A 12,661-nucleotide genomic window follows, 5' to 3' on the forward strand; every position below is an offset into this window, starting at 1 on the left:
GCGAAATGTTATTCATTTGCAGGAAGATGTTCTTTGTGTTAAATGTGCCTAATGAATAGCCAGCCATCACATTCCACATGTACACATGCCTTATTTGGCATCATTTTTGAGGGGCTTTCTAACCAGATCCAACTGACGACCTTATTCAATAACATGGCTGAGCTTTGGGCCCAGATACAACAGTACATTTTTTTCATCCGTTGTGCTCATTTAATTATTTACAAAGTTTTCCAACAACAATAATGAACAACATCTTAAAATGGAAGAGGAAGCCATTAAAGGTAGTAAGTCCTTTTATTGGAGGCCTTCACGGCCGGCTACACACAGCTCTGAAGAGGCAGCACCCTACAGGGAAAAGAGTGGGAGTCTGGGATGAATGAGGTTTGCCTCCAGCTCTACCAGCCACCAGCTGTTTAACTGCTCCAACCCTCTGTTTTTCTGTCTGAAAACGGGGATGGTGTATTTACCTTGCAAAGAGTGTTCTGAGAATTAGAGATAACATGTGTAAAGCTCCTATCACAGTACCTGAACTTAGTACGTGATCAAAAAACCAAAACAATTATCATGAATAGGAAGAAAGTCGAACAAGATGACTTTAAGGATTAAGTGGTATTTCTGCTCTAAGATTCTACGATTCTAAGTTCTAACCTTTTAAAGGCTTACAGTACTGAAAAAATTTCCCAGCCACAATGTGTTGAGTGCTTACTATGTGCAAAGCGCTACATTTCAAAGAAAACTGTCAATAAATAATTGGCAGTAGGAACTCAGTAATCTAGCTCACATGCTCATATCAATGTTTCTCAAGTTAAATAAATGGGAGCTATCCAAAAGGCCCTACCAAAATCAAGCAACAGCCTATGATAAAAAAAAAAAAGTCTCCTCCCCAAAGGGTAACTCTGTATTAGGTTCAATATAACATGTAAATATGAGGTCTTTATAGGAAGACAATATACGTTCTGCTCAGGAAATAGGAAGGGCAGAACTGGGAGAAATAACTCCAGAAAGGAAACCGCCATCCTAAAGCAAGAGTGCTGTGGAGGTGGCTGAAGACCCAGGTACTTGGGCAGGTCTGGTCAGAGGTTGGGGACTGTTGGCTGACAGATGGTGACCCCCAAACACCCTTTCCAGCAACCTGGGTGGCAGGAAAGGGGAGTCCTTCCTGGACCTGGGAGAGGGGATAGAAGCAGGCTGGGCAGATGAGCAGTGCACTATGAAGCAGGGGACAACAAGGAGTCTGGATTGCACACCCTCACCAGTCAAAGTGTTCTGGCCCTTCCCATGCCCCAACATATTATTTATAAATTACCGCATGGACTACACATTAAGTGCATTATAAAACTTTCACAGAATATGAACACTGAAAAGGACAAGATCTATTTAAACAGAAGTTGTAACATTTAATTCCTCCTCTTCATTAGACTTCTTGTGCAGCCACTTTGGAGACTCCCGGTAGAGAAGAGGTGAACGTGCTGAGAGTGGCGAGTATGGCCTTGTCACTCCCTGCACAGAACCTTAAAAGGCAAAAATATCCTCAAAAAGTTTCCCTTAGCTTTTCTTCAAAAGAGATCCCTGTCACTCAGTAAGCAACAGGCAGGAATAGAGTCAGGTAAGAACTCACTCTCCCACTGCTCTCTCTCCAGCTTCCAGCCCTCTACCTGACTTTCTGATTGCACTTATCCCAAAGGTTGCCAGAGTTACACCTGACACCACGATGTTTTCCACCATCAGGAAGCTCAGACCCTATTATTTGGTAGTGACTATATCTGACCTAGAAGAGTTTAGCTGATAACATCATGGCTGTTTTCAATTTGGGGAAAAGGGAAACACTTGTTTAAACTGTACCTTCTGAGGAGAGGGACTGAACCCTACAGAGTTCTCTTTATACAGTCTTGGGTGCAAATTAAGCACAAGGTCCATAGTGGTTTGTTTGCCTGGTTGGTTGGTTGGGTTTTGACTAAAAATGAGACTAGAAAAAAAAATATTTCCTCTGAAAACAGGTGTATTATTAGTAAATAACAGCACATTTTCTGCAGGTTTTACAGATAGCTAATTGCCCTTATTAGACAACATCAAATTTGCTGTGGAATTTTTACATATGCTTCATTTTATTTCTGCAGAGAGAAACACTTATAGACCTTATCATTGACTATAAGAACACCACCAGAGCAAACCTGGTTAGTAAAGGCATTCGTCCAGTTTGCTACAGCTCCTACATACGACTGCATTTTGCAGTCAGCACCCCTTAGCACTCGAATGTACAGACTTCCAACATTACGTTTGTGGGCTCCAGTTTGATGGGATTTCAATTGGGAGAACTCGGTGGTTTCTGCCTCTAAACACCAGCCATAGCTTTCCAAGGTAGTACCTGTTGATTCTTGTCTGTCAAAAAATTTGTATTCAGTCCCGGTTACCTTAGAGATGCCTTATCTCCCAGTGCACCTTCAGGCAATGGTGGCCTGCCCATGGTTAATGTGAGCGTGGTTCCTACTGACAAGAGACAGTTTACCAAACTATAAAACTCGGCCTGCGTAGAATTTCAGGAATACATTTTTATATTTCAATTAAAAAATTAAAAGAAATTAGTTCTATAGATTGGTAGTGATTAAGAAAAGGTCATATTGCTGTTTTATTTTATAAATTACGCCAGTTTTGCTGTTTCCTTAGTTCCTTTTTACTTAGCTTCGTCAAGGAATAGCAAGGACAGCTGTCTAGGCTCTGCACCAGAGAACCTTCATGAACACCACTCACTCCATAACATCAGTTGGTTTTGTGCCTTATGTTGGGTAGGGAATGTATGAGAAGGGAGAAAAGCAGATATCAGAAAGACTTTCTGAAAGACTTATAAGATGTTATGACAGATTTTTTTGACTTTATAAAATACTGATTATTTTTAAAAGAACACCATATTTTACTAGAGTCAATCTCGCCATTCTTAGTCATAAAGATAAATACTATTTTATCTAACTAGAGTTTGTGCACACTCATTTACAGTCAATTCCATTATTTTTCTTGAAGTGAACTTTCTATTATATTTTTCCAGGTTATGTAAGTGAGCTGATTATGCAGCTATCATAAGAGGTTGGTAAATATGGGAATTATTATAAGATCAACATTTTTTACAAGCTACAGCTAAGGTTGTTTGTGGAGTAACAAAGGGAATATGAAAAAAAAAATGTTCTCCTCTGCCCTGGATTCAGGTTTACCATTCCTGTGCTTGATTTAAATGCCTGAATCTTAATCCTTTTTACAAATTAGCATGGGTCCTTAGTCCAGATATGAAAGGAAATTAGATTTCGATTTAAAACAACAAGACTATAGACAGTGGAAAACCAGAAAATCCTAAACAAAATACTGGTTAAATAACTACAGCAAAAATCTCATTTATTAAAAATCCACTAATCAGGAATGTGTGATAGTTCAGAAAGACAGAAGACCAAAGTGTACCTTTGGCCTAATTGTGTAAGTGTTTACTAAATCAGTTACTCCTGGAAAATATATTTCAGAGAGGAGTCTGAAACTTCTAAAGAGACTGTTTCTAGTATCCTTAAGAAATTTTATACATTTACAACACTGAATGATATCCTAGTTATAAATAATTCTTATCCATAACTTAAATCCATCTTGAGCCTCTATGAAGTAAATCTTCCTTAACCTACTTACAGGATTTGCTGTAGTGATGAAAGTAGTCTTTCATTTTTACAATGAAAATGAAATGAATTTTAAGATGAAAATGAAAGCCTTTCCCTAAATCAGAAACTACCAGTTTCCTTAGAGCAAAGCAGGTTGTTGGGCGTTCTGGTTTAATACTTAAAACATAGAAGCAGCCTGCCTGGGTTTAAATCCCCCTTCTGCCATTTGGACATGTTCTTTATGGTCATGGTGCCTCCATTCCCTTGTCTGTAAAACGGCAGAAATGATACCTAAAAGATTTAAAAACTGTAAAGCACTTAGAACTGGCCCGTTGTGCCTGGCCCGTTGAAAGTCAGCTCTTATTTTTATCCAGGTCAGAAAGGCAAGTTAGACTCAGTCACATACCCAAGGCATCACTGAGATAAACTTCTGTGACATGGTGAACATTTTAGAACATACAGATTTTTTAGCCCCTTTCTTCAAGACTCAAGGGCATATTTTCACACCGCAGTGCATCACACGTTTAGATTCTTCAAGTCTTCCTTTCTTCTGGCCTTCAGCGACCCAACCTACCTTGTCAGGTACTTCTGGTTAATTATACATAAGCTTTACCCAAGCCACCCCCTTCCCTGTCTCTATGAATTGGTGTTCATTCTCTTTTCAGTTCGGGCTAGAAGGCACCTCCTCCCTCAAGATTTCCCTCATCGATGTTCTCCACTAAGATCAGCCCTTGACTCAAGCACGGCTCTGCTTCGTAACTCCTTAAAACACTCCTCGGGTCATGAGAGGCATTCGGGATCGTCTGGCCATTACATGATTTTTTTCATTAAAATGTGGAGTTTGAGCAGCCCGTTTTGAGCCGTCGGACTTTGGACTCCAAACACGATTTCTAGCTAAAGACACATGAAGATGGGTGAGCTGCGGCTCCAAGGGCTGGTGAGCGCAACCGCAGGCCAGTCTGGGGATGGTCCCTTTGGACAGGACAAGGGCGAGGGAAATGGGAGGATGGTGACGCACCTGAGTAAGTCCGCTAGACCGAAGAAAATAAACTAAGGCTTGATACAGAGCATAGAGGCCGACACAAACATACATACAAACACACACACGCGTGCGCAAAGCTGAGAGAGGAGCAGTCCCAGGTATCTGACAATGACACGGCCCCGATCCGGACAAAGCCCCCAGATTTCCGGAGTGCTCCCCCCTCCCAGGCCACCTCCAGAGATTACTGTTAACGCATCTCTCCGCCCTGCCCTGGTCGGGCGCGCCGGGCGCCTCCCCTCCCCCCGCGGCCGCAGCTCCCCGCCCCCTGCGAACGCGGCTCCCCAGTGTCCTCTAGAACGCCGGCGTGGCTGTCGGGTTTCGAACCTCAGCGCAGACCCTCGCCCTCGGCGAGCGCAGCCAAGCGGCTGGCCAGCCTCTGGCCCCCGCATCAATCATTAACGGGTCGGCTTGGGCTGCTGCGGCCCGAGGAGGGGGATGGTATGGAATTCGAGACTGGGGACAACTCTATCCTCCGAGGCGGCCGCGAAACCCTAGCCCGGGAGGCCCCTGCCCTTCCTCGGTGCGCCCGTCCCTCCCTTCCTCCGCGTCTGGGCTCGCACATCCCCGCCTCTTACTCCGGGGGCGGCGGCGGAGGTGCCCGCACCGGGCGATGCCCAGTCACCGCAGCAGCGGCGCCGCCGCCGCAGTCCGCCGCGCCGCCGCCGCCGCTGCTGCCGCAGCGCGGGCGGCCGCGCGCCGGTAGCCCGGAGCTTGGCGAGGGGGCCGCCGAGCCCCGCGCGTTCCGCGCTCCTGCCAGTCGCCGCGCTGCCTATTAATTGATTATTTTATTTATTTATTTTTTTAGGAGCGGCTGCTCGGAGGCGCAGGTCTTCTCCTGAACCTGCAAAGACGCCCCTGGCTCGGGCACAAAGGCTCCGACGGCGGCCGGGGGGGTCTGCATAGCGCCCGGGAGCAGGCGCCAGAGGTCGCTTGCGCGCACCCCAGCCGAGCCCCGGGCACCATGCCGCGGCGCCTGCAGCCTCGGGGCTCGGGCACAAAGGGCCCTCCCGCCACGGCTCCGGCAGCTTCGGTGGCTGCCCGGCACTCCCACCCTGCCACCTCTGGGGAACCCCCAGCGTCGGCCAAGCCGCTGCTGCGCTGGGACGAGGTGCCTGACGACTTCGTGGAGTGCTTCATTCTGTCGGGCTACCGGCGTCTGCCGTGCACGGCCCAGGAGTGCCTAGCCTCGGTGCTGAAGCCTACCAATGAGACGCTCAACTTCTGGACGCACTTCATCCCGCTGCTGCTGTTCCTGAGCAAGTTCTGCCGTCTGTTTTTCCTGAGCGGCTGCGACGTGCCCTTCCACCACCCGTGGCTGCTGCCGCTGTGGTGCTATGCGTCGGGAGTGCTGCTGACCTTCGCCATGAGCTGCACGGCGCACGTGTTCAGCTGCCTGTCGCTGCGCCTGCGTGCCGTCTTCTTCTACCTGGACTACGCGTCCATCAGCTACTATGGCTTTGGCAGCACCGTGGCCTACTACTACTACCTGCTGCCTGGCCTGAGCTTACTGGATGCCAGGGTCATGACCCCATACGTGCAGCAGCGCCTGGGCTGGCACGTGGACTGCACGCACCTCATCGCTGCCTACCGCGCTCTCGTGCTTCCCGTCGCCTTCGTGCTGGCGGTGGCCTGCACCGTGGCCTGCTGCAAGAGCCGCACCGACTGGTGCACCTACCCGTTCGCGCTGCGCACCTTTGTCTTTGTCATGCCGCTCAGCATGGCCTGCCCCATTATGCTCGAGAGCTGGCTCTTCGACTTGCGTGGTGAGAACCCCACGCTCTTCGTGCACTTCTACCGCCGCTACTTCTGGCTGGTGGTGGCCGCCTTCTTCAACGTGAGCAAGATTCCTGAGCGCATCCAGCCAGGCCTCTTTGATATCATCGGCCACAGCCATCAGCTCTTCCACATCTTCACCTTCCTCAGCATCTACGACCAGGTGTACTACGTGGAGGAGGGCCTGCGCCAGTTCCTCCAGGCTCCGCCTGCTGCACCCACCTTCTCAGGCACCGTGGGCTACATGCTGCTGCTAGTGGTCTGCCTGGGACTGGTCATCAGGAAATTCCTAAACAGCGCCGAAATCTGCAGTAAAAAGTGAGCCTCCGACTTGGAAGAGGCCACTGGTTTGCCCACCTGTATGTTTGGAGTGTCTGTTGCTATTGTTGGTTTGTTTTCAAGTTTTGTTATGTTTCCTTCTTTGCTCGAGGAGGGTGCTGCAAAACCATAGGGGAAATGCCCACTGCTACAAAGGGCTCCCAGTCCATTTGGGGCTTTGGAAGGCGGAGAAAGTGGGGTGGGGGGGGTCAAGCAGGAAGGACATGGTCACTGATTCTTGCTCCTGGAAAAAAATTCAGATGGTGTCTGTGACATCCAGGGATTTTTCAGAGGTAGCAAATAGTATCTCAAAACCCAAAAGAGTTGGCTTTTCCAATCATCTGTGCCAGTGGTAATAAGGAGTAGCCTTTGTGAGGTCAGGTATGCAGTAAAGAGGGTAAATAGGCAAAATCCCTGGGTACTTCCATTTCAGTCTGAGGAATGCTTGGATTTGTCAAAAGAATGGAGCTTTGTAGGAAACAGGCACACAGACACAAACCCAGGGCTTAACCTGCTAGAAAATGCATGGAATGTGAACACAAGTTAATTATTTCAAAATGTTTCTCAGATGTTATTTAAATAGTAATATATACAATGATTTTTCATAATTTATCAAAGCCTGTGATATGCACTGAATTTTCTTTGTCATATAGTTTCGAATTTTGCAGGCTTCTGCATTGCATACACTTGAACTGGACATCAGGGCAAGCTGCTTGAGCATTCTCAAGCACTGTTTTAAACAGTGTTTTCTGAAGGCCTGTGTGTGTCATGATAACAACTGTGAATTATTCTACCTTAGGGGACTCTCGTTAAACTATTGGAGCTCAAGTGGTTTGTATAGATCCTAGATTCTTGTTTACTTTAATGTATTCCACGGAACCCATCCTATTTTTTTTTTGTTTGTTTATTTTGTTTTTAATCTTATTCTTTACTTATTTAAATTGCCACTGGAATAAATGTGCCTTTTGAAGCAATTCCCAAATGACTGGTCCTCAAACATAGTGTCTTGCGTGGGGAGAGCAGTAAGAATAAGCTTTTCTTACTTTACTTCAAAGTTTAACGTTCCACCCAGAAGGGAAGGAAGATGGTGTTGGTTTTAAGTTTTTGGTAGGACCAGAAGCAGCTTACAGGGGCTTGCAGAGCATTTGGCTTCTCTACAAGGAGCAGGAGCCAACCCACTAATGTGGATGTGGTTCTTAATGCAGCCATGGGGGAAGGAGAGAGGACACTATTCTAAACTGATGCCATCAGTCCTTGCTTAAAATTAAAAACATAATATTCAGGAATAAATGAGGGAGTTTTATTATGAAAATCAGGAGCATATTATTGAATTGTAACTGAAAATGTTGAGTTAAATAAGATTACACTTGCCCAGTTAAACACTGAAGTCTCATTTGGATCCAGACTATTGAAATGATTGGCAGTCACTCTAAATCCTTGAAACATTCATGAACATGCCCCTGAGATCCTTTCTAACAACCAGATTGGCCAGTGTTGTTTAGGCATTTCTTATAAATGTAATTGAGATGGCCACTCTAGATTAACACAGACCACGGAGGTGGTTTATTTAAATACTTAACCACACTTAACTGGGAAGTTGATTTGGTTAGGAACCAAGTAAGTCATTGAATTAGAAGTCTTGACTTAATGGAATAATTTAGATCAAGCACATAAGGTAGATGAACACTTACCTCAGCACTGGTAGGCTGGCATTCCTGAAAAGATTGCTGTTTTTGCTTATGCTTTTAATCACTTCTGTGTTTGTAAACAGAGAAGCTTAGCACAATTCCCCAGAGGAACCAGTATTCTTGTATGTGTGTGTCCTTGTGTGTGTTAATTTTCACACAGAAGTGAAATTTATATATGTCTATATTTAATTTAGAACCTCTTATTGGGATTGTAAATACACTTAGCACAGTTGCTGAGTGTCAATGTCCTTTGTGAAGTGCAAGGAGATTCCTGTTCGGTTACAGAGGCTGATAATTTGTGCTTACCACAGATGTTATTCTTTAGCTGTAACTTAATTCAGCACATGTATTCAAGGACAACTGTGGAAATCAGGATATTTCCACATGCAAATTTATTTGCATGTCATTGCTATCTCTTCTAGAGCCCCAAAGAATGTTGAGTTAGAAGCTAGAAAAACAGGTTGAAGGGTATTTTGTAGCTTCCTTACAAATGGGACCTCCCTTTCAGAAGGAACTTGCAAGAGGAAGACTTCTAAAGAGGATGATGAGTTTAAGAACATAAACTAAACCCCAAATTTGTCATTTTAAGTTTTTGTTGTAGGTCATCCAGGTCCACAAACAGAATTTTCTTCATGCCTTGTGTCATTGACCTTCAGCAGAGGCCACTTAAGGATAAAATTATGCCCATATCATTTTCAAGTGATTATGATGCATGAGCCCAGTGAGATGACACACTTTTCCCTGTGAAGATTTTAGCACCCAGTGTGTCCCAGAGAGAATGAGGTCTCACTTTCCTTCTCCCTTTGCCTTTTCCCTTCTCCACTTTCCCTTTCCCGTTCCATCTTAGATTGTATATACTGCATATAACATTGACAAGAGGACATTCTAGTTGAAAACCATGGTTTGGCTTCACTTCATGTTTGCAAATAGATACCCTATACACTACTTGAAACCAGGGTTGATTTATTAAACTGTACAGGCTATTCGATAAATTATATCAGATTTCTGTCAAGATAAATCATGATATTTTAGAAGCAAATGTTTACTTACAGTCTCCCCATTTGCGTAGAACTATCCAGGTTTATTACATATTTCAGGGGTGATGTGAATAAAATATCTTCATAAATATTTTTCACACTTTCCATTTTGCCACATCATTAAAATTCAGTTTTTCTTTGTTGTGTTCAGCTGTTTGAAATGTAGGACAAGTTATAAGTAAGAATTCACTCCATTATCTCTATACAACCTATTTTGGCAGTAGAATTTTGAAGCATATTATGTAATACATTTCATTTTTCCTTGTTAGTCATGATCTGGATGACATCTCAAGGAGCAGCACCATACAGTGATGCCTGGGAAACGAGGGTGTTTGACTTCAGTGCCTGTCACCCTGTGGGTTGGTCTCTGGGGCTGACTCAGACTGACTTAGTTGGCTAAAGTGGTTCCTTTCTTCCCTGCCTTCTTGCAGCTCAGGTGAAGAGGATGACCTTCCCAGACAGAGGAAGTGAGTTCTTCAGTCATGTCATGACTGGCTTGTAAAAATAAATGTGATCTTTTCTACTGGCCATACACTTTCTATAAATAGCCCAGGGAGAAAGTATGGGGCTACAGAGCTGGTCAGAGTGGCCTTCCCATGTTTCCATTCATAAATCCTGCCTGGAAGTGCTTGCAGTCAAAAAGCCCTTTAGCCTAATTTATCGTGCAACTTTGTGGGAATCATTTCTAAGAATGCGAAATTTGGGGCTAGAGGCGAGTTTTATAATTTTTTTTTATTTGGTGCTGAACCTGAGGGCTAACAGCAATAATAAACAGGAACTTTTATCTTCAAATCTCTTCATAACTAGTTAATCTGCACCAAGCTGTAGTAAGAGACAGGTATGGTAGGAACTATCTCCGTTTCAAGGTTTTATAGTTGGTCCAAGGTGACAGAATTAAGTTTTCAAATTGGGGACAACTGTGTGCTCAATTGTATTTAGTAGTTTGCACAGCAATGATGCCTGGCCAAGCACACAGACATTAACTGGAGATATAAACAGATAGATATAGATAATATCTCTATATAGGGTACTTTGACTATAATTTCAAAATAATGCAAAGTAAGATATGGCTGTCTTTGAAATTAGATTATAAAATCTTAAACAAAATGTTACCAGCCACTTAAATGGTTTTTATCATATTGTTCTTCAATTTTTGAAGTTTGCCACTGCTGACTTCACTCTGTCAATGTCCTTTGAGCTGATGTTCATTCACTCTCGTGTAATCTCTTTAGTGATCATTAAGCGGCAAGGATCCATCCATATTATTACAGCCATTACCCTTTTGTCTTCTGGTGGAACAGAGAAGCACCAGAAAGTCTCTCTGGCAAGGGACCAAACTCTGACCTTGACCACAAGCAGGATGTCATAAGCCACTGAGTTTGGGTCTTTCTCCTTTCTGTTAGCCTAAGTGCAACGCATAGAATCTTATTTCAGTTAACATGCTAACTTTCCCCACAATCAATTTCTTTCTTTTTTTCTTTTTTTTCCTGTCTGCTCCTACACTTATGGTTAAAAATAACTTGAAAATTTGATGTATAATCTGGGTGAAAGGGTAGTGGGCATATGTACAGAACTGAAAAATTTATCACTATTAATAAAGACACTAATAATAACTATTGGAAGGTTGATAGTGTTCATACCATTATGAAGTGTGGATCATCCAAAGTGCCTAAATTGCAATGTCGTTAAGTCTGAATTTTATAGTGTAATAAAGTATAGTGTAACAAACAGACCACATGTATATGAGCTTAAATGCTTAAATCTCCAAAATTAACTAAGATTAACTAATATTCTCTACCCTTTTTCCTCTTTTAAGATCTTTGTGTTATAACTTATGATATGTGTTTTAGAAAAAATAAATCTGGAGGAAATCATTAAAAAGTGTCAGATATAAAAAGGGTAGGATCCGCTAAGGAGTGTGTAACAACTGACCTGCCAAATCAACTAGCCAAAAAAAAAAAAAAAATAATAATAATAATAAAAAAAAATAAAAAGGGTAGGAAGAAAGCATGGGAAAGGAAGAGCAAGGAAGATTAGATTCAAACAGAATGGGACAGCAAGTTCAGCTGCGCACTGTTTGCCTGAGTTTTAAATTCTGTCCTTAGAAAAGCATATGAATTTCCAGGGTGTTAGTGTTCAAATGGGTTGGCAAAGAATTCTGTTTGTCAGCTCAACCACATCCTAAGCCTTTGACCTGAGCACTAGCGCCCAGGTATATCCTGAGAAGCACATTTATCCCCTGGATTAATGTCCTTAATTTTTCGTAAAATTAGGACATAAGACAAAAAGGCATTTAGGGGATAGCACTAGCAAATTGTAAATCACTTTTTGAATTCCTTTCTTAAAGGAGTGCTGATATTCCCCGACATATACTCCTGGCAAAAAGCGAACAAGCCTAGACAAACTGAAAAAGGAAGCATTCAATGGCTGCACCTGAGCACTACTGTATTCCTTTGTGAGAGGCCACATGCCTTCCTATTGAAATTTTGACTTCTTCAGTATTATGAATAATTATTTAATTGTGAGAATGGATGTCAGTTCTTCTCAGTCACTATTCCAAAAAGCTAATACAAATTTCTGTTATTGTTTTTTTTTTAAAAAGGGACAAATGCATTGCATTTGTGGTTTGCAGATTTCTAGAATAGCTCCTTAAAAATCTGTGAGCAAGTTGCAGAATAAGAATCTGTGACCAAGTTGCAGAATTGGAGTGTTTATTTATAGGTCAGGGGCCAAGAATGCTTATTTAGCTGTTAATTGTGGCAGGATGTGACATTTGAAAGCCCTGAACACAAACCTATAGGCAACAATATGCTCACTTATTTACTATTTAACTCAATGGAAAAACAGCCTGTTCCTTCAGCTTTTGAAAATATTCCCCAATGTATTGTGCTTCTAAATGTAATGCACGTGTTCTCAAACAATCTCTGGAGGCTATTCCAAACATGGCATTTCTCAAGGAAAATTTCTTGAATGTGCAAAATTATTTGCGAATGTGCAAAAGTGACAGGCCACCTTTCTCATGCCTTACGACTCCACCCAAAATATGCAATAAGCATGCATGGCCAAGTTGTGGGGGCGGGGGGGGGGGTCTTCAAGTGGTTATTTAGCCTTGCTGTCAAGATGGCCCTGCTCCTCACAGTTGACCACAACGTTGAGAAAGGACATCGTGTAAAT

At 43.4% G+C, this 12,661-nt stretch overlaps 1 protein-coding gene across 2 annotated transcripts; it reads left to right on the plus strand.

The window, feature by feature from the left end:
* Positions 1 to 4,916: 4,916 nt before the first annotated feature.
* Positions 4,917 to 11,043, plus strand: PAQR9 (progestin and adipoQ receptor family member 9). 2 transcript variants are annotated; one of them, XM_069475364.1, is made up of 2 exons: positions 4,917 to 5,109; positions 5,477 to 11,043. In XM_069475364.1, exons 1-2 carry the CDS (start codon positions 5,107 to 5,109, stop codon positions 6,764 to 6,766), a joined length of 1,293 nt encoding a protein of 430 aa, XP_069331465.1. In that variant the 5' UTR covers positions 4,917 to 5,106; the 3' UTR covers positions 6,767 to 11,043. The 2 variants fall into 2 exon arrangements, with proteins under 2 accessions (XP_069331465.1, XP_069331466.1); XM_069475365.1 differs by lacking the exon at positions 4,917 to 5,109 and adding an exon at positions 5,136 to 5,191.
* Positions 11,044 to 12,661: the final 1,618 nt, after the last annotated feature.

Source organism: Eulemur rufifrons, chromosome 7, assembly GCF_041146395.1.
Source record: "Eulemur rufifrons isolate Redbay chromosome 7, OSU_ERuf_1, whole genome shotgun sequence".
Taxonomy (NCBI): Eukaryota; Metazoa; Chordata; class Mammalia; order Primates; family Lemuridae; genus Eulemur; species Eulemur rufifrons.